The sequence below is a fragment of the Eupeodes corollae genome, chromosome 1, assembly GCF_945859685.1.
Source record: "Eupeodes corollae chromosome 1, idEupCoro1.1, whole genome shotgun sequence".
In the NCBI taxonomy this organism is placed as follows: domain Eukaryota; kingdom Metazoa; phylum Arthropoda; class Insecta; order Diptera; family Syrphidae; genus Eupeodes; species Eupeodes corollae.
Genome location: NC_079147.1, coordinates 311,057,474 through 311,081,749, shown reverse-complemented (window position 1 = coordinate 311,081,749; position 24,276 = coordinate 311,057,474). Strand labels below are relative to the sequence as shown.

At 33.3% G+C, this 24,276-nt stretch overlaps 1 protein-coding gene and 1 long non-coding RNA gene across 3 annotated transcripts; both read right to left on the bottom strand.

Moving 5' to 3' along the window:
* Positions 1-990: 990 nt before the first annotated feature.
* LOC129941058 (uncharacterized) lies at positions 991-2,308 on the bottom strand. Of its 2 annotated transcripts, XR_008780804.1 has the most exons (5): positions 2,098-2,308; positions 1,928-2,042; positions 1,753-1,874; positions 1,356-1,692; positions 991-1,271 (listed from the first exon to the last, which is right to left on the bottom strand). It is a non-coding gene; the product is annotated as an uncharacterized LOC129941058 (long non-coding RNA). The 2 variants fall into 2 exon arrangements; XR_008780803.1 differs by having other exon boundaries at positions 991-1,692.
* Positions 2,309-9,609: 7,301 nt separating this feature from the next.
* Positions 9,610-10,323, bottom strand: LOC129952370 (uncharacterized). The gene has a single exon (XM_056064928.1). The coding sequence runs from the start codon at positions 10,321-10,323 to the stop codon at positions 9,610-9,612; it is 714 nt and encodes a 237-aa protein (XP_055920903.1).
* Positions 10,324-24,276: the final 13,953 nt, after the last annotated feature.

Here is a 24,276-nt window from a genome sequence, read left to right as displayed (position 1 = left end):
TATATGGCATTACTTGGGAACGCTTACTACTAATTCTTTCCTTTCAAATTTTAGTTGTTATTAAATGCGGTGTATTTTTAAGAGTAAGGGTTTTCATATTTTCTATTGCGGATTTATAAACTTCAGGTTATTCAAAAACTTTCCAAAACTTTCAATGGTAATAAAATACCATCAGATTCTGTTATATTAATAGTGGGTGTAGTTCCACTCTCAACACAAACCTCATTATTTATAACATAACTAGAAGGTTCTTGATATAAATTAATATTTTTTGTTACCTGAATAAATCTGTGAAAAGTTTTAACTTTATCGAAAGGATTTTCTAGAAAAAGCATAGTTTGTTTAAATATTTCTTGCTTTGCCACATTGATATGTTCAAAAAACTCTTGATGTAGTTTTTTTAAATATAAGTGAAAATAATCCCTCAGTCAATGCATTAATTATATCTTCTACAATCATCCGCGATAAATTAGCATTCCCATACAAGTTACAGAAGAAACTTATTGCCGAAGGTTCTACAGTTAAACAAATCAGATTCTTCATAAGTACTCTTCGTTTAAATGTATGCCCTTACATGATCGTTCTAAATGTCTTCTAAAACTTTTTAGGTTGTATATTTGCTTACAGCTGAAACATTGATAATCGTCTGTTTGTTTGAAGTAATGTATTGTCTTATAGTGACATATAAGCTTTTTTACATCAAATAATACAAATAAACATAAATGACATTTACACATTTTATTTTTTTAAAGATTCTGTGAGGATAAGAACATCAGGCGATACTCTCTCAGAGGTTTCAATTTGAAAAAAAATGTTTGTATAAAAAGCCAAACAGATTTACATTGGATTGGATATTTGAGATTAAGAGCAAACAAAATTTTAAAGCAAGTATCTAACGCTGGCAAAAAGTTTTGAAATTTATATTTAATTTCGTTAAAATATACTAAATATGTGTTATCAAACCAACATTGAATTATAGGGCCCTATTATGACTCGCGAGTCGCAAGAAAAATTTAATAAATGTGACTATTTGGTATTACCGTTTGCGAATCGCCTAGTTGACATTCGCCTAAAATGTCAAAAAAAAAATAGCGAATTGAAATCTCGCTCTATTACCACTAGCGAATGTTCGCTTTTATCTGTCAGAATCGGTCGAACTGTAGTTCTTCGTGACTTGAAGAAATTTACTGTTAAATTTGAAATCGGTGGTTGTTTGTTTGTTTTATTTTGTTTTGAGAATAATTTTGGAAAATAAAGTAAAATGAGTTGCACTGGAAATAGAAAAAGGTAATGAATGCTTAAAATTAATGAATGCTTAACAATTGCAAAAATAATATAGAATTTTATTTGTATACCTAGCATAAAAAGAACCAACTCCAACCAATTTTCAAAGCTCGTTGAAATTATGGAGACAAACCCCGAAAATGCGAAAGGTATAGGATCTTTCGGATCTTCAAAAAAAAACCAAGCCTGGAATTTTTGAAAACAAAAAAATTGTTCTTAAAAATAGCCCATTTACTTCTTTACCTACGAATGGAATATATTCACACCTAGATATCTTGACCGCTCTCCATTCAACCACCAGCTTTCCAAAAGATCCTTTAATTCAATATGATTCCACACAAAAGAGTCATGTGTTGAACCTGGATATCTGGAATCAATAAATCTTATAATTCCATTATTGTCACAGGCCTTGAAATGAAAAAAGTTTGAGTGAAATAATAAGAATCAATCTCTATGTATCTAACTAACCACCACTAACATTTAAACTATAAAATCCTTTTCTGTTTAAAAATTGATGTTGTAGCTGAACAGGAGCGATTATTCCAATGTGAGTCCCATCTACACAGCCCACTATTCCGGGTAATCTGGCCCTTTCAAAAAAGTAATAAGTAAAAAAGTAATAAGTAACTTCACTTAGAACTACTGAAACTTTTATATATGGTGGAATTGCAGAACTTTGAGTAGTTTTAAATCCTGGTGTAATGATGTTTAAAATATAACCAAATGCATGCTTATTAACGCGAAAATATGACACAAACCTATAAAAAGAACAATTGAATTAAACTGAAATAAAATTCACAATTTTATTCTTACAAATTATCTGGAAGTTGAAGTGGGTTGGAGTTGTCCCTTAAACTTCTTCGTAATCTACACACCAATACTTTCTCCGCTCTTTCGTTTTCATCTTCATCTTCAAAAAATTAATCAACACTGCTTATCATATTTTGTTTTATTTATTTTACTTTTTTCCAAATTGTAAACAATATATCATCAACAATAATTTTCAGTCTTTGACGTTTCACCGAGTCATGACGTTACATATTTCACTTCTTAAAGTTGGAAATATTGTTTTCAAAAGCGAACGTCGAAGTTCGCCTTTCATAATACCACGATCATTTACTTCCCCTACTTCAACCACTAATGACTGCTGGGAGTCCTTAATAGTTGGCTTGAAAAACTTTTTTTTTATTTCGCTTGAAACAGCTGCCTTTATAATTAAAATATCTTCTGGATCTGAAAAAAATCAAAATTATAATTAATATGTTACTCTTGGCTTTCGTAAAACAAACACGATTCTCAACAATTTTCAAAAGCAAAAAATACTTAAAAGATGAAATAAATATTTGGTGATTTTAAAATATACAAAAGATAGAACGATGCCTTTCTGGGTTTAAAGCCCACAAAATAGTTCAAAATCAACTACAATTAAGCCGCTGCCTTAACCTTTCGATGACAACTGTTTGTTTATTTAACAACATACATTTTTTTATTTTAACTGTAATTTTGATTCGGCTTGTTTTCTTTTTCCACCCTGTTATAATACTACCCCTTTTTTTGTGTATATATATTTATAAATGAATGAATAAATGAATTCATATCGGAAGGTTAATTGTACTCGGCTTAAAAATAGATTGTAAATATATTTTATATCCATCCATATACTCATATCTACATAACGTTAAAAATAAAATCGATTTTTTACAAACCTCTTAAAAACTTTGTATTGTTTAACTGACAAAGAAGGTCGTGGCAGTTTTTATCTTTAATCTTGTCGTTAAAAACTGGTAGAATTGCTGATTTAAAACTGTCCCATTTTTCAATAAGAAGACTTTGTTTTCCCGGAAATAAAATTTCGAAATCAATATTGATCTAGAATTATAAAGAAAATAAATATGGGAAAATAAGATGAGGCAATTATTAATTTTTATAAAATCGTGACAATTGAAGAACTTTAGAAGTTATTGAATATCATTTTGACATCTAAGTTACGGTCAGAGTATCTGAAACATACCAAACGATCTTATATTGAAATCGATTGGCGAGACGATAAAATGATGTAAAGTGAAACAAATTAATAATTCTGTATTATTCATTTTGGGTCATATTCATAGAGAAATTCTTATGTCGTGATTTATTGATCTATATTTTAAGACTTATTTTGTTTAATAAACACAGGGGCTTGATTTTGCGGCAAAAGGTTTTGCTTTCGAGTTTGCAATTTTTCAATTATTACTTTCGCTTTCGCCTTCTTCGTTTTGAATTCGACCAATCAACGAGTCCGAAGGCGACTTTTAAATTTTATAATGTTTGTTAGCGAGTTCCGACAGCATTTTTTTGGCAAATTCACAAGCGAAAGAGTGTTTATTATTTTTAACTGTTCGATTTCGTGGATTCTTTCTTGATAGTAATATTTGATTTATCTTTGTTTTAAATTTCTTGTAATTTATTCACAATAAATGGTTAGGTTAAGTTATTGCGGCTGTCCAAGATGGAAACGGACACACTTAGGCCAGTTTAATGGCCCATTTTGATACCACATGAATCTTGAGGCTTCCTTCTAAGCTCAATGGAACCAGTTTAAGTCCCTTACGAAACGTGAGAGGCTGATTATGCTGATATGATTTAGATCGTTTAGATTTAGATCGTTAAAAAAGAATTCTCCTAGGTAGTTCTTGCATTTTCGAGCCAGAGCACGGCTTGTACAGAGAAGATGAAGAACTGTTTCCTCCTCTACCTCTTCCATACAGCTTCTGCAAAAGTCATTTGAGAATACGCCTAGTTTTGTGGCGTGCTTTCCTTTTAGACAGTGTCCGGTTATGACTGTTGCTCAATCTGGTGCCTGCCCTTGCATTAGCAGCATTTTACAAATACCTATTGGTATGCCAGTACGTGCCAAACGTGGTAGGATGGGCTGTACTGTGCCGTTAATGGCGAGTTCATCTGCCTCACAGTTACCTGGAATGTCTCTATGGCCTGGCACCCAGCAAAGGTGAATATTAAAATGTTGTGCCATCTCCATTAGAGATGATCGGCAGTTATAGACTGTTATAGAGTTTGAAGAAACTGAGTCCAGAGATTTGATAGCGGCTTCGCTGTCTGATAAAATACGGATATCAAATGTCGATATTACGTTTTCTTTAAGCCAGGACAAGACTTCCTTTATTGCCAAAAGTTCCGCCTGGAACACGCTACACTGGCGGCATGAGAGACTAAATTTCAATCGTTCAGAGTACACACCTCCACCTACCCCTTCTTTTGTTTTTGACCCATCTGTATAGAAATGGATTGACTCATCTTCCAGGAATTTCCTATCCTCCCAAAAAGATCTGGGAGGTATAGAAATCTGGAAATTTCTATCGAATTGCAGTTGGGGGATTGTGCAGTCTGTGTGCTTTGGAATTGATTCTAAATACCTAAGAATTACGGAGTGGCCAATGTTGTTGTAAGTCCACTGCTACGAAGCTTTGAGGCGAATAGCAGAGCTTGCTGCTATTTGTTTGCTTAATATATCAAGAGGTGTAAGGTAGAGTAAGTTGTCGAATGCCGCAGATGGGGTCGTGCGAAGCGATCCACTTATACATACATAGGCAAGCTGAACGTTGGACTTTATTTAACTTATCCCTGTTTATACTTTCCCTACAGCAGTCCACCATACTGCCACAACGTACATTAAAATCGGTCTGATTACCGATGTGTATAGCCAATGCGTGATGGTGGGTTGTAAGCCCCATAAATTACCAATAGCTTTTTTGCAAAAAAAAAAGAGCTACAGTAGCTTTTTTGACTCTTTCCTGTGCGTTGCGTTTCCAATTTAGTTTTTATCTAAGACAAGACCGACGTATTTAGCCTAGTCTGAGAATTTTAATCTTTAATATAGGGAGGGTTGACAAATGGAATTTTGTATCTCACCGAAAATAAGACCAAATCAGTTTTGTGTGGGTTAACACCCAGTCCACACAGAATTAGTCTATCTAAGGCATTTTGTAAGAGTTTTTTTTAGAGTGTTAAGATGTTTTCCTAAAACTGCTATAGCAATGTCGTCTGCATAGGCTATCACTCTGAAATCTCTCCCTCTGCATCCAGACTAATTAGGATTTCATTCACCACTAGGTTCCAGAGGAGAGGGGATAGAACACCACCTTGCGGTGTCCCTCTACTAACGAATCGTCTGCAGAAGTTTTCCAGTTTTGAGTTAATTATTCTGCTAGTAAGCATTAATTGAATTAACTCCCGAAGCGAACCATCTTCGATGTCAAGGAAAGCAACCATAGTGAAATCTTTATGATGAAGGGAATACTCGAAGGTGCGTACTTAAGTGTGTAACGCTGTTTCCACCGATTTACCTTTACAGTAGGCATATTGAGACGAAGACAGAAGTCTTGTATCAATACTTGCCCTTAAATGGATATCAATCAATCTTTCCAAGGGCTTAGGAACTACCAGGAAAGTGATTGTCCAATAGTAAGTTCAGCGATTCAGGAGCCGTCTGCATTTTTCAAGCAGCTTGGCATCGCTGTACTAGTTGAAAGAATTCTCCGTAACCTAGAGGCTTAAGAAGTTTCTTCTATCGTGCCACAGAAGGATCGCCAAGAAGATCGCTTAGATTTCCTTAGTGCCTTCTTGTAGATTCTTAGGGATTCTTTGTAAGAGTCCCAATGAGATGCTAGTCTTGCGGCTTTGGCCTGGTTGAAAAGTTTCCTGCATTCTTTCCTGAGCGAGTCAAGCTCTGAGGTCCACCATTGTGGTTTCTTGTTTCCTCTCAAGGGCGGATCCAGACTTTTCATCAGGGGGGGGTCACACACTTTAATGAGTTTTTACTCACCGCCTAAAAATGTTCCCTAATGTTTTGTAAAGGATGCTAACAAAATTTAATAATTGCTAAAATGACAACTTTAGCTATCAAATTATTTAGAAAGCATTCCAAGATTCGAACAGTTGTCTAAATATGCCATATTTAAGAGCTAAAATACAATAGCTTAGAGGGTTTTTGGTGCATTTCGCGCCGAAATGTAGGAAACTGTTTTGAAACGTTGCTTTATTCCAAAAACAATACACTTCTCTTGTTTTAATTTCTATTAATGCCAAGAACGCTGCAAAAATTTAAAAATCCAGAAAATGAGAGAAGATCTGAATGTAAAAATGGCGGGCATTTTTTGACGTAGTTTTTACGAACTTAATTTGCGGGAATCTCTTATTACTATCGTTATCAATCTGCTTATTTGGATCTTATAAAGGCGTTAACAAAACTTAAAAATTGTAGAAAAAAAATGGTTTGCTTCTTGAATTCAAGGAAATAGTTGTATTTAAGAACATAATTTATTTAAAAAAAATTAAATTAAAAAAAAGTAAGGTAGGTCAACAAATGAGTTGGGAAGAAAAGTTAGATTTAAAAAAAGTAGATTTATTTAATATTTTAAGATCTTTTGTATTTGTTATATTCAATTAAATATAATTGCTGGCAACACCATGGTATAACAATTTACTTTATCTAAAACTTATATAACAACAAGATAAAGTATGCTCTCTCTCTGCCCGGCATCCAACAGGTTAACATCTTATTAATTATTAAGTATAGAAATATAAAATAAGTACATTGTAAAAGTTAAACAAATAAAACTAACAAACTTAAAATATAAAACAGTATTCAACAGAAAACCAGTCTTGAAAGAAATGAAATGCACGACTGGGTCGCAAGAACTTGATAATTTCTTCCAAAAAGAAAATTTCAGAAAATTGTTTAAATGTTTAAAAGTATTGCCTATATTTTAAGATTTAAAAATGTGCATACCTTCAAAATAAGTTCTTCTCAATAATTTAAATACCATTTTATTTGTCGAAAAATCTAGATTAACCTATTTTTTCGAAAATCATTATAAATTTTGTCTTAAAAATATTTTTGGTATAAGCACTAAATAAAGAGCTTATAAATATATGAACATTTTACATTTAAATTTCGTAAAAAAATGTTGTCCCCTTTCTGAGATATCAAGTTTTGTAAACAAAATTAGTATTTTATTAAAAATAAAAAAAAATACATTTTTGATCATAAAAAATCATCATCGATTTTATCATTGACAAGAGCTTGCACAGAAAGAGAAGAATTTTGAAATCGTTCTATTAGTTCTTGAGAAATCTTAAAAACAAAATAAAGATTTTTTTTGAGGGGTACCCTTCTGGAGCAAAACGAAAATATGTTTTTGTTGTAGAAAGAAGCCAAATTAAGAACAGAAAATTTTGAGAAAGTTTTAGAAAATTCACATGTTTGAACCAAAAAAATGTATGTGGGGACTGCTGTTATTTTTTGTATTAATGAAATGATAAAAACTCCCTACACTAATCAGCTGAAAATCTTAATTTCAATCAGAACTTGTTTGGACTGTAGGGGCCAGGAAAGACAGACAGACGGAAGGAATTAGACACTTTTTTCGACTTCTCTACCGCCGTAATGTCATATTTGATAAAAAACTCTAGTTTGAAATTGTTTACTAATGCAAAACTTGATATAAAGTTCCTATATGTCGCAAGTAAAAATCACTTCAATGTTCACTATTAATGTGTTTTAAAAAAAATGTAATTATAAAGTTGAAGGCTAGTTTAAGGAATTCAAAGGCAACTTAATATAAAATTGATGATCTCTTATTCAAGGTTTCTTCTTAAGAACTTGAATATTTGCTCTTTTTCTTAGAAATATTTTTTATGAAAATAATTTAAAGCATGACTTAAGTTTTTTCAAGTTCTAAATTGAGCAAAAATAAAAATTTGAGTTGTTTTTGATAGCAAACCACTTTTTAGTGAATGTCGTTAAATTACTAATAAATCTTTAAATGAAATCTTTATCTATACAACTTAACTGTTTAAGCTTTTTGGCTCATATGACCCCCCCTGGATCAATTGGTCAAAAGTTGATGAATTTGTGCTGTGTTTTTGGAATAGGGCTGAATATCCTATTCATATTATGTTCCTGGTCCAATCTCCAGTCAAAAGCAGTACTTTTAGCAACAAAGTTTAGGGAAGTAAAATACAAATGTTGTTTTCATATACAAAAAAAAAAATAATTCAAAATATAATGGGGGTCATATCCATTAACGCAATACGATTAGTTTTGAATTGAAGGGAATTCTTACGAAAAAGTAAACATATTATCTCCCAGGGGGGGGGGTCATGACCCCTACGACCCTCCCCCCGTGGATCCGCCATTGTTTCCTCTTATGTGTATAAGTGGACAAGCAATTTCTAGCGATCTGTTCATAACTGAGGTAAGGTCATTGACTTTTTTGTCAAGTTCATTAGCGTTAGATGTGGAAGAACGCCCTTAACTTCATCCATAAACATAAACAGTCCTAAATGCAGCAATTTTGATACCGCAGTTTTCACTCTCACATTGGAAATGTCGCCATTTTAGTTTTAATTTTTGTTTCTCTGTTTATCCCTAATTTAAATTTCATTATGAAAACTGAACTTTTAAGAGTAAGTTGGGGAGTGCAAACTGCGGTACGTTTCTTGGGACAAAAATTTTTATTCAACTACAATGATCTCTGTAATTTTTCAGAAATAAAATATTACCATTGAGAATCGTAGCAGGATTAACTCCATTCTAGTCGTTGTGTTATTTGCAAATAAATCAACGCATACCACCTAGGAGAAGCCCTCGCCTTAATCCCGAGGGTCCATCAGCGATGCATGACAATAATGATCCGCCAACCAATGAATCAGAGCCAAATAGAGATGGCAGAGTAGATTACGTCAGGTAATCTACTCGGTAAACTACGTGTAGTTAATTGGATAAACTATACACGTTTGATTTGTTTCATTTATTTCTACTCTACATTTGTTACGTGTGCTACCTTCACAAAAAAAAGGAATTGCGATTTTTTTTTGATTTACTACATTTGTTACGTCGTCTGCTACATAAATGAGGTGGTAAATGTAGTTAAATGTAGTTAACGTAATTAAATGTAGCAGACGTCTACCTAAATGTAAATGACGTCTACCGCTACGTTTGCTACATAACTACGTTAACTACATTTAACTGTTAGAACGGCTATTCCAGGAAGTCCAATTTATAAATAAGAATTAATTTAATTCAACATAAATTAAACAAGATATTTATTGTTCAAGAATATAGGATCGAAAAAATCAAAAATATCGAACTTCAATATTGTTCGATATTAAAACTATAAAAATTAATATAACAAGTGATTTTATAAAAAAGTATATATATAGAAATAGTGAACTATATATATCTTAACACCCCTTCTTAATAAACACTTCTTAAGTAAAGTCTTTATCGTTCTCAGTTAGACCAGCCAGGAGTCTGAATTTTGATTACTTAATATTCTGTAATGGTTTCGTTAGAATGTCTGCAACCATTTCTTCAGTTGGACAGTAAATGAATTTAACTTCTTTAGATTCTTTAATGTCACGAAGAAAATAGTACTTCACATCTATATGTTTTGTTCGAGGATTTATCTTCTCTGAATCTAGAAGTTTTAAACAACTTTGATTGTCTTCGTATATTGTAACATCATCTAAATCAACTTGTAGGTCTTCAAATAATGTTCTCAGCCAAATAAGTTCTTGAGTTGCTTCTGCTAAATCGACAAGCTCTGCTTCATTTGATGAAAGTGCAATCAATCCTTGCTTTTTACTTGCATAACTGTTTATAGCTTCTCCAAATTTAAATAAATATCCGCTTGTGGATTTTCGTCCTTTAACGTCTGAAGCCCAATCTGCATCGGCATATCCAACAAGTTTTGAATTTTTGTTGCATCCAACACAAAGCTGTAGCTGTAAAGTTCCTTTCAAGTACCTTAAAATGCGTTTAACTTCGTTCCAATCACGCTGAGTAGGACAGGATACTTTTCTGCTAAGAATTGAAACAGCTGCTGCTATGTCCGGCCTTGTATTTCCTGATAAGTAAAGAAGTGAGCCAATAGCTTTTCGATAAATTTCATTGTCGTCTAAAAGCTCATCATCCGTCATTTGGTTTTTGAAATATCCAGTATCTAAAGGTATTTTGGATGTCTTCGCATCTGACATATTAAAGGTACCAAGTATTTTCTTTATGTATTTTTCTTGGTGCATATAATTTGAATTCCAAGATACAACTTCAAATGTCAGCAATTTCAAAATGTTTTCTAATTTCTGTAATTGTCTGTAAAATTAAATTCTGTTCTTTTGAAATAACCAGGATGTCATCAACATAAACAAGTATATATATAATTTTGTCACCTTTGCCTTTTATATACAAACAACTATCAGCTTTACCCCTTCTGAATCCAAAGTTAATTAGAATCACATTTATCTTTTGATTGTTTGAGACCATATATACTTCTATTCAATTTACATACCAAATTTTCTTTTCGGCTTTGTAAATATCCTGGGGGTTGTTTTAAATAAATTTCATTTTCTAGGTTACCATTCAAGAATGCAGTTTTAACATCTATGTGTTATATTGTCATTTCATTCATTGATGCAATAGCTAAAAGTGTTCGAAAAGTCGTCTGCTTCACCACTGGGGCAAACACCTGGTCGTAGTCCTGGCCATATTTCTGTGAGAAACCTTTCGCCACAAGTCTTGCCTTATACCTTTTTTATTCGTCAGCTGATGTTTTTATCTTGAAAATCCATTTACAGTTTATAGCTTTTCTACCTTTCGGTAACTCCACTAAATCCCAAGCATTGTTTCCTTGCATAGCTTGCAGTTCTTCCTCCATGGCACATACCCATTGCGCACTGACAGAACTTTACAATGCTTCCTCATAAGTTGTGGGTTCATCCGGGTAAGCAGTTTTATAGCCATGTCTTTAAGAAGGTACACCTTTGTTGGTTCTTGCTGATTTTCTAACATTATCTTCAGAATCAATGCCATCTTCTAAAGAATAGTAAGTACTTCCATCTTCTGATAACTGTTCTTCAAAATCAACATTGTTTTCATCTTCAACAATTTCTTCATTCTCAAAAGCATTTGTTAAGTTGTCGTTTCCTTGGTTCTTGCTGGTAAAAAGATTAATTTCAATAGTAGAATCATCTTCATATTTTGTCACATCAGGTAGTTTTTTTTCAAGCCGGCATTAATTTCTTCATTAAACTTGACATCTCTGGATTTGATTATCTTGGCTGTTTCTGTATCCAGCAGTCTGTATGCCTTTGATTCATCACAGAATCCTACAAGCACATATTTATAAGATACATCTTTTAGCTTATGTCGAAGTTTTTTAATGACATAGTGATATGCGGGCCCATATGCCACGCATCCAAATGTTCTTATATGAGTCATAACTGGTTGTCTTTTAAAATACATTTCATAAGGAGTTTTTAGAGTAGTTTTCGATGGTAATCTATTTTGTAAATAATTAGCAGTATTTAAAGCTTCTGCCTAAAATTTTCTGTTCAGTCCAGATTGTATAAGCATGCACCGTGTCATTTCCATTAGACTCCGGTTCTTTCGCTCAGCTTCACCATTCTGCTGTGGACTATAAGGGGCTATTAACTGCTGCTTAATACCTTTACTTTTAAGATAATCTTTCAACTTTTTTGCCAGTGAATTCTCCACCTCTGTCAGTTCTTAGTATTTTTATTGGTCTTTCAAAATAGTTTTCAGTTTGTTGTATAAACTCTACTATTTTTTCAACAGCTTGACTCTTTTCTTTCAAAAAATATACAGTACAGTACCTACTGTAGTCGTCAATCATTGTTAAAAAATATTTGTTTCCACTGGGAGTTATTTCTCTCATAGGTCCACATAGATCTGCGTAAACAAGATCCAAGACCTTACCAGATCTGTTTGTGGCTTGCTTTGGAAACTCTGGTCTTATCATTTTACCTCTGAAACTGGAATCACAGTGATCAATACAAGAACATTTAATGAGTTCAAGTCCAGTAATGAAATTCTTTTGGATCGCATCTTTTATCGACCTTAAATCTCGATGACCGAATCGGCGATGAAAAGTATGAACACATTCTTTTTCAATGTATGTTACCCTCTTTGCATACAAATCTTCATTAAGCCTATAAATGTTTTTATATAAACTAGACGTTGCATATATTTTACCATGATGTGATAGTTCACAAATCTCATCTTTAAATAGAAGTTTCCAACCACTTTCGACAAGTTTTCTATAACTGAAAGCAAATTTCCATCTAGCTCAGGTACATAAAGAACATTCTTGACAGGAATTGCCTTATTCTGACAAAGCAATATACCACTGCCAGAACCATTTGCTTCGATTTTGTTCCCATTTGCTAAATAAATGTAATTGCCAGTCTTTCTATTTAAATTTCTTAAAATTTATCATCATTGCACATATGACATGTAGCGGCTGAATCAATATACCATGCAGAATCAATTTTATTTGTACCAGAACTAAAACACAAATCAATATCGTTTTGGTTGCACTCACCAGACATAGAAGTTTCAACGGTTTTCTTGGCTTTGAAATTGGGTTTTCTTCGTTCTTGCATCTTATTTGGGCAGTTCATTTTTAAATGTCCGGTTCTTCCACAAGAATAGCATTTAATCTTGAAGTTTTGAGTCTTCAATGCAGCATCTTCTAATAGTCCCTTCGATGGTTTGTCACTTTTATTCTTATATTCTTGAATCAGCTTTTCTTTAACTAATTCGAGTGTTAACTCTTCGTCTCTTCTAACTTCAAGTGCAGTCACCAAAGAATTGTAGTCGTCTGGCAAACTTCCTGGGAAGATGCAACCACAAGATGATCTGCTAATTGCTCGCCTAAGCCAATTAGACGATCCACAATGTCCAGCATATCACAAATGTGATCTTCCATTGTTTGTCCGTTCTGAAGTAGCATACGACACAATTTCTTTAAAAGCGTTACCTTATTCGAGAGTGTTGTCTTCTCGTGTGCTTTCTTCAGAGCATCCCACCATTCTTTAGCAGTTTTCAATTTCCGAATATGCATCAGTTGAGAATCTTCCACTGCGATTGTAGCACGAGCTTTCCCATCTTTCAAGCTCCAACTAGCAAGAACAGGATTAGGTGCTGCATCAGCAATAACTTCCCAAAGATCTTCTTTGATTAATACCATCTCCATCCTGTATTTCCATGTTTGATAGTTGTTGTTGTTCAGCTTCTTGAAAATCGATCTTCCTTCTTCCATCTTGATTTTTTTTTTTATCTATTATAATTTCCTCAATTAATTTCTTAAATTATAACTGTTGGGGTTCTGGGCCCATAACCTGTTAGAACGGCTATTCCAGGAAGTCCAATTTATAAATAAGAATTAATTTAATTCAACATAAATTAAACAAGATATTTATTGTTCAAGAATATAGGATCGAATAATATCAAAACTGAAAAATATCGAACTTCAATATTGTTCGATATTAAAACTATAAAAATTAATATAATAAGTGTTTTTATAAAAAAAAGTATATATATAGAAAAACATTAACTACCTCATTTATGTAGCAGACGTAACAAATGTAGTAAATCAAAAAAATCGCATTTCTGCCATCATTTTATTTGCTTTTTTTTAAATTCTTTTTGAAATTTAACGTTTTTTGTGAAGGTAGCATACGTAAAAAATGTAGGGTAGTAAATGAAACAAATCAAACGTGTAGTTTATCCAATTAACTACACGTAGTTTACCGAGTAGATAACCTGACGTAATCTATTCTGCCATCTCTACTTGCAAGTCCTTCACAAGGAATTGTTGTGAATGCCAATACCACAGCAAATTCAACAGAATCGTATCTGCAGATACAAAATTGACGAATGCTCCAATGTCGCAAGCAGCCACAGCCAAGCCTGTTTTGACAGATAATCTGCTTGAGAGTTTTCAGAGAAGATTATTAGCAATTGAAAACGAGCTAAAAAAACACAGGTGAAGTTGGGTGCAAAAAGTTCACAGTGTGAGTCTCTGAAAAAGGCACTGCAGATGCAGAATAAAGTAATTGTGGAGATTGTGGAATTATATATTGAGTGAGGTCCAAGATTAAAATGTTTACTCTTTACCTCAAAGTGAAAAATTTTTGTTAACATTAATTCTAATAAACAGTCTAAAATCTAATAAACACTCTTAAATATAAAGTCAAATCCTTTAAAGTATTTTAAAAGGTAGGATTTATATAAATTCATTTAAGTTTCGCACGGTCAGAACCAGAAGCAGTCTTCTTCTTTTTTGCCTATGTGAGTAAATTGTAAATGCTATCGAATCGAAAATTGGGGGAAATATCTCCATCTAGCCAAAAAATCTACCCACGAAAAAGGAATTTCAATAGAAGCACAGATATGAGCACTTAATCACAAATTAATTAAATCAAATCTATTGTTGATGGCTGCCTCACAGAACATTTGAAAAATATTTCAACAGATGACATATGTGCTCTCTCCGTCGAAATACAGCTCCTGCGGTCTCAAAATGAGCACCTTACGGGACGTTAAGCTGCTGTTGAAAGCTATTGTGAAACGCTTGAAAAACAATTGCAATTTTAACACGAACAATCGCATGAAAAAATAGTTGTATTGCATTTGCCCCCAGATGAGAAAACAGACAAGGATAGTCAAACAAAACAAACTTGTCTCAGCCTTCTCGATCTAGATGTAAATACACAATTGAAGTATGAGAAATCACAAGAATTCATCAACTTGTACAACAATAAAACAACAATGATATTAAAGTTCAGTGACAAAGCAACTGCACAAAAAATCTTAAATGCTGCACCTAAGTTAAAAATTACCGGAGTTGTGGTTCACCGAGAACAATCTTTTATTTATCGGAAGAAAAGAAAAACACTTTTAAAGCTGAAATCGAAGCTTCTTGAGGGGATCGACATTAAAAATATCCGATTTTGTATTTTCCTACAATTCTTTACGAGGTTTACGAATAACAACAAACGATGAACTGTCATTTGTCAAAATAACCTTCGGAGAGGATGCAATGTGCTTTTTTGATGTAAACGTCAAAAACATTTCCAATACGCTTAAGGAACCATCTATAAGTCACAAAAGCATAGATCAATATAATTCGGGTCCAGGATTAGCTCAACGTCATAAATCAACCTAGCATTTAGATGCCGTCTGCCATAATAATTCGATTTCTTAAAATCTGTTTAATTTAAATATTTGTTGCTATAATGTTACAGGTCTTAAAAACAAATTATTAATGCCAGATTATTTTAAGTTCATTTTAAACTATGATTTATTTATTTTGATAGAAACGTTTGTAGAAGAGGGTAAAGAAATTCAATATCTAAAATATTTTTAATCTTAAATGGATTCCAGCAATAAGAAATAATAATCAGGGTCGTGATAATGGGGGAATTTTATGCGGAATTAAAAATATTACGACAAAAAATCAAATTAAGTATAAAGTTAGTGAAAATAAAGTTATAATAGATTGTTTAATCAACACGAAACATTTACTAATAATCCAAATTTGTTTGAATTTTGCTAAATGGAACCTCGAGTTTGAAGCCTTACAAAATTTTTTGTTAACGCAGGATAATGAAAACATTTTAATAATCGGGGATCTAAACGGTTGGATAGGGGAATTCCAAAACACTCCTATTATGAATTTTGCGCATCTCTCGTGCAGAAGAAACTCATTTGATAACTGTACAAACTAGAAGGGTAAATACTTAATCGAGTTAATTGAGGATTTTGAGTTTTTTGTCTTTAAAGGAGTATCAAAAAGTGATAATCTAGAAACTTTACTTTTATTAGTTTTCTTAAACGAGAACGTTCCAAGTCTATTCTTAAAGTCCCTTATTTTTCCGATTTTTAAAAAGGGTGATGCGTCCTTAGTTGAAAACTATAGGGGTATATCAATTCTCTGTACCCTAAGAAAAATATTCGCTCCAATACTATATAATCGCTTTTCAAGCTGTGTGGAACATAATAATCGGCTTAGTATCTTCCAAGAGGGCTTTCGTCCTGGTCTTTCAACAGTCGACCAAATGTTTGCGCTGGAGACTATAGCTAGAAAATAAAAGCTCTATGCCTTCTTTGTGGATTTTAAGGCTGCCTTCGACACTGTTAATATAGAAACTCACTTATACACAAGCTTAGCTTGATAGGTGTTTCTGCGAAATTCCTCAATGTTTACAAAAAAAAATTGCGAACACTTCAGCTGCAGTTTGGAATGGTAGTAATATGTCAGACTTATTTGTTACTAAAACTGGAGTTCCACAAGGTTGCGTCCCCAGTCATATTTTGTTCGCCCTATTCATTGACGATGTATCATAGTAGGAGATACAGATACACACATTAAAACACTCCTATATGCAGATGATTTAGTGATTTTAACGGACAACCCCCTTACATTACATCATCGTCAATTTAGAAGAAAAAGTCAGTAAGGCAAAAACTGCAATCAATCTTATGTGGCCTAAATTTAATTGTAATAAAAACGTGGATACGGCATCTTAATTTAAGGTCTTCAATGCAACCATCAAATCCTGTCTTTGCTATGCGAATCAAAGTTTTTGGGTATAAAAAAGTGGAAGAATTTGAGCGATTACAGTGCTTTTTCTTTAAACGTATTTTTAAACTACCTTCCTCAGTCCCCACCTATGCTATTTATGTAGAAGCTCAAATACCTCCAAGCATTATCAAAATAATGAAGCGTCCAAGCACAAATCTTCAGAAGCACTTACTTACGTGTGCATTTAGACGCAATTTATCGCCATTCAAAGAGTGGTTGGATTTGGCTACAGAACAAGGAATGGTACTTAATTTAACTCTTGAAAACATAAATGACTGGCAAATCAAACTCTACAAGTGCATTGCGCAGATAGATGAACGTTTTGACGAAAGCTGTCTAGACCGCGCTTGTCTGAATCTACAAGCTTATATAGGAATTTAAATCACTGTCTCAGTCCAATTAATTATTTTAATAACAGCTTGACAAACTATAAAATGAGTACTATATTTAAAATGAGGACTGAAACTCTTTACCTCAAATGCATGCCACACAGACAAGTTTTAACGGTGACTTGTAGTCTTTGTAATCTTAATGTACCGGAAGGCATTTTCCACTTCCTTGCAGAATGTCCAATTTTACTTGAAATTAGAAGACTATATTTCTAAAAAGCTTTCTCACACTACAGGAAACCAAAGATTTCTTAAATGGTATATACGGTTGGGAGTCACTATCACAGTATTGTATTCATGCCTATAGGTATCGTAACAGTTACATTGAATTATTTAAGTATTACTTCAAACCTTGTTAATGCAATTCAATACAATACAATACATATATCTCATTATTCTTTTTAATTACATAAATTATTTTTACTTTTCAAAAATGTATGTTTTTCTTTCAATCAATCGGCAGACGGCAAAAAAATAGAGATGTATTTTTTCTTTTTTAAAAGATTTCAACGTTATCCCTGCTAACTATTCACTACATTTTCCCATTTGTGTCTCTTGTGTGTTTAAATTCCAACTTATTACTTTTCAAGAACAAAACGATACCAGTTATTCAAATTCATTAATAAAAATATAATATTTATAGGCAAAATCTGAATCAACATTCAATCGCTCTTTCGCTATCGTTTGAAAATACAATCCATGAATCAGCTAAGTCTATTATTACAACCATAAGAGAGTGAAGTGCCACCTACTCAGATGATTGTAGAAAAATCAGAGAAATATCTTTTAAATGGTTGGAACTCTTTAGGAACACTAACAACTCAGCCTTGAAATATCTTTATCTGCAGGCGAATAATACTTACAAAAACCCATGCCTCTATAAAAAACCATAGACACACCATATATGTATATGTATAATGTATATATATGGTGTGTCTATGTAAAAAATAACAATTTGTGCAAAAAATAGCTTTTAATATGATTCAATGCAGAGATGCTTAAGAATTCTGGAAAAATTTACGAATTTTAGGTAACCTAAGCAGATCGAATGTTTTTCCAATTAGTATCGAAATGATGAGCTCGTATTTCGAAAAACTTACAAAAGTAGATTCTAACCAATCTTACATATGTTAGGCGTTACCTTTTATTTACATCGAAGAACTAGACTCTCCGTTCTCAATGCCAGACCTACTTTTTTCCTTAGAAAAAATGAAAAACAGTTAGGCTTTGGGTTTAGATGGCATCCTGGCTGAGTTTTTGAATAATGCCAGCTCACAGTTTTTAGAACATAATATGTACATATATTGTTCTTACTTACCGAGTGTTCAACAAAAAGAATTTCAATGAGTCATTCATTTTAGCGTTCTATAAAAAAGGGGATCCTAATCTCCCCGAATACTACAGAGGTATCCCTGTTCTCAATTCATTACAAAAACTGATACTCAGATGCTATATCTTAGACTTGTACCTTGGGTTGAAACCAGAGATGGCAGAAATGCGATTTTTTTTATTTATGTAGCTAACGTAGTTAAATGTAGCAGAAGTAGCGGTAGACGTCAAAACGTAGTTTGAAATGTCCATTTAACCACCAAATTGACAAATTGCATCGAAAAGATAACTGTGAAAGTGTGAAAAACGAAATCTCGAAAATTCGAAACATGGCTTAACCAAGAACATTCCAAATAATTGATAGATATCATATACACTAAACTCTTAAAATGAACGACAAAAATAAAACAGATGGTTATTAAATTTGCAATTTTCTTTCATAAAACTTCGAATTCCTTGATTTAGTTAATTTACGCAACATATTTGGTTCTTATGTATAGAGTTCAGTGTTGTTCACTCGTTACTCGTTACTTATTCACTCCTTTTTTTTTAATTCTTTTTGAAATTAAACGATTTTTGTGAAGGTAGCACACGTAACAAATGTAGGGTAGTAAATGAAACAAATCAAACGTGTAGTTTATCCAATTAACTACACGTAGTTTACCGAGTAGATTACCCGACGTAATCTACTCTGCCATCTCTGGTTGAAACAAACAAAAAATAAGGTTTTTTCAGACTGGGTTTCAAGCTCTCTACAGTTGATCAAATTTTTACTTTAACTAATGTCGCTAAACGTTTTTGGATAAGAAAACTAATCTCTATGCTTTTTTGTAGATTTTAAAGCTGCCTTTGATACTATAAACAGAAAACTATTACTTTTCAATCTAGCAGGTGTTGGATTATCAACAAAGTTTTTGTTGGCAACGCCAAACCAACTACTTTTATATGTCCTACGGATACGAAGAAAATTGAAGAAAGAAGGACTGGGACAGTCGATTTTATGATTTAAACGAAGAAGGAGATGAATGTCAGCCATCTTAAAATATAAAATAATTTTGATACATTTACTATTTGCTTTGGTAAATAAAAACGTTTTTGAATTACAGAAAACCAATAACATAGAAACTTATTTTTAATGACTTTAAAACATAACAAAGTGACGACGAGGATTTTAAAGTAATTACACGCGTAACATACAAAAAAATGTCTACATCACTAGATTCAGTGATTACAGCCATTAATATCTAATCGAAAAGCTCACCAAACTAATGGAAAACTCCACCAACCAAATTTTACAGGCACCACACCAACAACTTCAAGCTGGACAACAAGATTGATGGATGTAATTGGAAAAAGCAAAAACACTCTATATAAAGATATAAATCCGCGGTAGACATCTTGGTTTGCCTACAAGCTAAACCGGAAATCAGCCTCATAAACTTTTTCATAGTATGCGTGTAATTTCTCCTCTAATTTTTTAAATTTCCCCAAAAACCTCAGTAAGTGTGTCTATGTATGCGTAAAAACACGTCAATTTTACTCGTTGAATTCGTCCACATTACAAATACAACAATGTAAACAAATGGGTTTTGGAGGGTGATACGTACGAAGGATTAATATCTTTACTAGAGTGTTTTTGGGAAAAAGCATACACGAGTTTAGATATGAGCCTGAAAATAACGGCACTTTTTCACATTGACACGGGCGCTACGAAGTCCATTTCAAAATGGATTCAAAAACCCTTCTAAACGATTCTAAAGTTCGGTTGTTGTTACGTAGGTTTAGTCAACAAATTTATGAACGGTATGCAGAGTGCATCTTGCCAAGAAAACCACAAGAACTTCAATTTGAGGAAACGGTCAGAACTCAAGAAACTTTTTGACACAAAAGAATCGCTGTTCAGCATTCGCCACAAATGTTTGCAAATCACGAAAAATGATGCTGAAGATTTTATTGCCTATGCAGGCAAAGTAAATAAGCACTTTTTGTGGTTGGTAGTAATAGTAGTATTTATATAAACGAATCGAGCGCAACTATAAATATTTATGGTTTCAAAATTGTCAATTTTTAATGAGGAACGTAGATAAAGGGTGAATTATTGCTGTACGTTCTATTGCCGATTTAGAATCGTTGGCTGATTAGATTTTGTTTTCTTTTTTTATTTCTATTTCTTTTCTTCTGTAATGGTTTCTAACCGTTTCTATCTCGATCAATTTGGCAATACCTCTGCCTCTACTATTCATAGCATTGATGACTGTATTTTCGATGCGTCTAGCAACGCTTTGCAATCTTTTTTTGCTGTGCACCAAAACATTAGAAGTTTGGGACAAAACTTTGATTTGCTTGTGTGTAATTTGGAAGCATTTGTTTACTTGCAAGATGAAAGTAATGATTATTCTATAACTGGTTATAATTTTTGTTGTTCTACAAATGAACCTTATTCGGCTGGTGGTTTTGGTGTATTTATTCGTGACAATTTAGAATTTGAAATTATTGAAACTAAGTATTAATTTATGAGATGCCATCTTTAACTTTGTTTGCATATACAGACTTCAATCTGTAAGTAGTCTTTTGTTCTTGGAAGAGTTAGGAAATTATTTAATTGCTGAGGCTGAGAATTTAGTTATTTTAGGTGATATCAATATTGATATTTTGGTTTCAAACTCTATTTCTGATTCCTACTTTGCCTTATCGGCTCAATATGGTCTTACGTCTTTCATAAACGATATAACTCGTCCTAACTCTGGTACTTGTTTAGATCATGTTTTAGTTCGACTTAAAAGTAATTCCCTAAATCAGTGCTATGGTCTCAATTTTGATCTTAATATTACAGATCACTGTATGACTGGAATTTTGGTAGGTGATGTAACTACCAAGAGATACAGTACAAACTCCCTTAATTCTTCTTACAAAAAAATAAGGTTTGATCTCCTTAACAATGCCCTCAGGTTTAAGTCCTGGGAATCGGTTTACTGTGAAGAAAAGATCCTTTCTGCCATATTATGTGAAAGTATGAAGCCGTTCGTCAACAACCTGATGGTTCCTTATCAGTGTGGCTCCAGGAACTTCAAATCGATACCCACCATCTCTTTATCGATTTTAAAGCCGCGTATGACAGCATCTATAGGGAAGAGCTCTACCGAGCAATGTCTAGTTTTGGCATCCCTGTCAAACTTATCCGTTTGTGCGTAATGACGATGGAGAATGCACGCTGCTCTATCAAGGTCGGAAAAAATCTTACCGATGCATTTGATGTCAAAAAAGGTTTTAGACAAGGCGATGCACTGTCATGCGACTTCTTCAACATCGTTCTGGAAAGAATTGTGCAAAACTCAACCGTCAACACTAGAGGCACAATCTTCCAAAGATCCATCCAATAACTCGGATACGCAGATGATATTAACATAATTGGAAGATCAAAGCGTAATGTCAGTGGAGCGTTTTTGAGCATTGCGACGGAAGCGAAGAAGATGGGTTTAGTGGTCAATGAGGGCAAGACCAAGTATATGCTGTCATCAAAAAAGGACACTGAACGACGACGTCCTGGACAAAACGTCACAATGGACAGCTATAACTTTGAGGTAGTTAAGGACTTTGTCTACCTAGGCACCGCTATTAATGCAGACAACGACACCAGCGCTGAAATCAAACGAAGAATAACTCTTGAAAATCGTTGCTTCTTTGGACTTAGAAGGCAATGGAGAAGTAAAGTCCTCTCTCGAGCATGTAAAATCACCATTTATAAGACACTCATCATCCCGGTTCTCATTTATGGCGCTGAGGCCTGGTCCCTGTCAAAGAAAGATGAGAGCGTCTTAGGATGCTTCGAGAGAAAAATTCTTCGGGTGATTTTTGGTCCCGTACGCATAGATGGAGAATGGAGGAGAAGATATAACGACGAACTGTACGGGCTGTACAGCGACACTGACCTAGTTAGCAGAATTAAAGTCCAACGGCTTAGATGGCTAGGTCATGTAGAGCGGATGGACATCAACGCTCCAGCCCGGAAGGTCTTCGAATCCAATTCCGAGGGACGGCGCAGTAGAGGAAGACCGCGACTCAGGTGGCGCACGCAGGTGGGAGAGGACCTCAACCAACTTGGCGTGCGAAACTGCAGACAGCTAGCTAGAGACCGAGTTGGTTGAGGCCCAGTAAGTAATTAATGCATACCTTAAGTAAGTAAGTAAGTAATTAATGCATAATTTTTAGGCAAAAAAATTAACAGCTTTTAGTTTGGCAAAAAAAATTAAAGTTGAGTAAAACTTGGATTAAAGATTACAAAAATGAAGAGCTTTTAGTTTGGCTGAAACAAAAATAAAGGGTATTTGAACTCATTAAAAATTAAGCGTTATGTAAAGATTTTTAGTTTAGTTAAAACAAAATTTCAGTTATTTAAAATAATAATAAAATACTAAATAATATACAACAATAATATATAATAGTAATTAGAAAAAACATGATATACGAGTATGATTGTGCTGTTTTCGATTTAAGTATTAAGAAAATTCTGTTATAATCATTTCTCTGTAACAGATTGATTTTTTAAGATAATTGTTAAGATTTGTTCAATTTTCACCATTTAAAATAGTCAAAGTTTGCTCCATAGTTAGAGTGGGTTTTCAAAAGTGGAGGACTCAAAAGTTCCTTATAAACTGGGCATATTGATAAAAGAAGAAAAGTATCTTCTTTTGAATTCAAATTGCAAAGGGGTCAATGTGCAGTGGATGCACCCTTATAGGATGAGCAGTTTAAATTAAGTTGCTCACTTCTTGCTTTACAGATTAACGATATTTCCCTTGTACTGTAACCATCACTAAAATAGTTATTTACTAGATCGGGGCAAATGAGTCTCTTGATTGAAGATAACATTTTTTGTAAATTTTCATTCCGCTGGTAGATGTCGACAGCCTGTAATAACCCGTAGAGTTGTTCTTTTAGTACGATTAAATAAGTAGGCATATTGGAAATTTAGCTCAATTCCACACTTCGTTGCCCATTGTCTCCATTTTCCTATCCACTTTGCTATTGACAATTGAATTCTATTTGGTCTATATGCCAGTACTTTCAAGATGTAGTCAAAGTGGGGTTTTAGAGTATGAATAAAATAAGCAGAAAGGCCTGTTTCGAGTAGTAGAACATAGTTTGGAATATTGGATGGTAAGTAGAAAAGCCGTTTGAGAGGGTAACGTTGAAGTTTTTCTACTTCTTCGTGTGACTGATACCCCCATATTTGACAGCCATAGCACATGACAGAGCGCATTACAGCGTCAAATACCTTGTTCTTAGCTGAGGTTGGTACACCTTTGCTGTTCATAACATCTTTCCATGACGCGTTAATCATACTTTTTGATGCTATCATTTTTTTTCGAGTTGTGAGGTTAACTTTATATTAGATTTTAAAAGTATTCCAAGGTATTTGTATTTTGTCACGGCCTCACCATTCAAATGCCCCTTTATGTTTAAATTTGTTTGTTATTTTACTATTCAGATTTCGCTTAAGTTCTTAAACTTCTATCTATCATCTTTAATGTACATGTATTTATTTATTGCTTTTTCATTTTTAATTGTTCAGTTTAGTATTGCCCCATTTATAAGTAGATCAAATGAATAAATTGTGAACCAATTATTTTCGAAGACCTTCCGCATAAGTGTTTCAATTTAAAAATAATAGAAAATTACCAAAAGAAGTTACTTATACGCACATACATACATACATTACATTAACTTTGTCATATGAATTGATATAAATCCGGTAATTCGGATATTGGAGCGAGATGGCTTTCGTTGACAAACCGTATTTAATTTAAAAATTAAGAAAGCAAGTC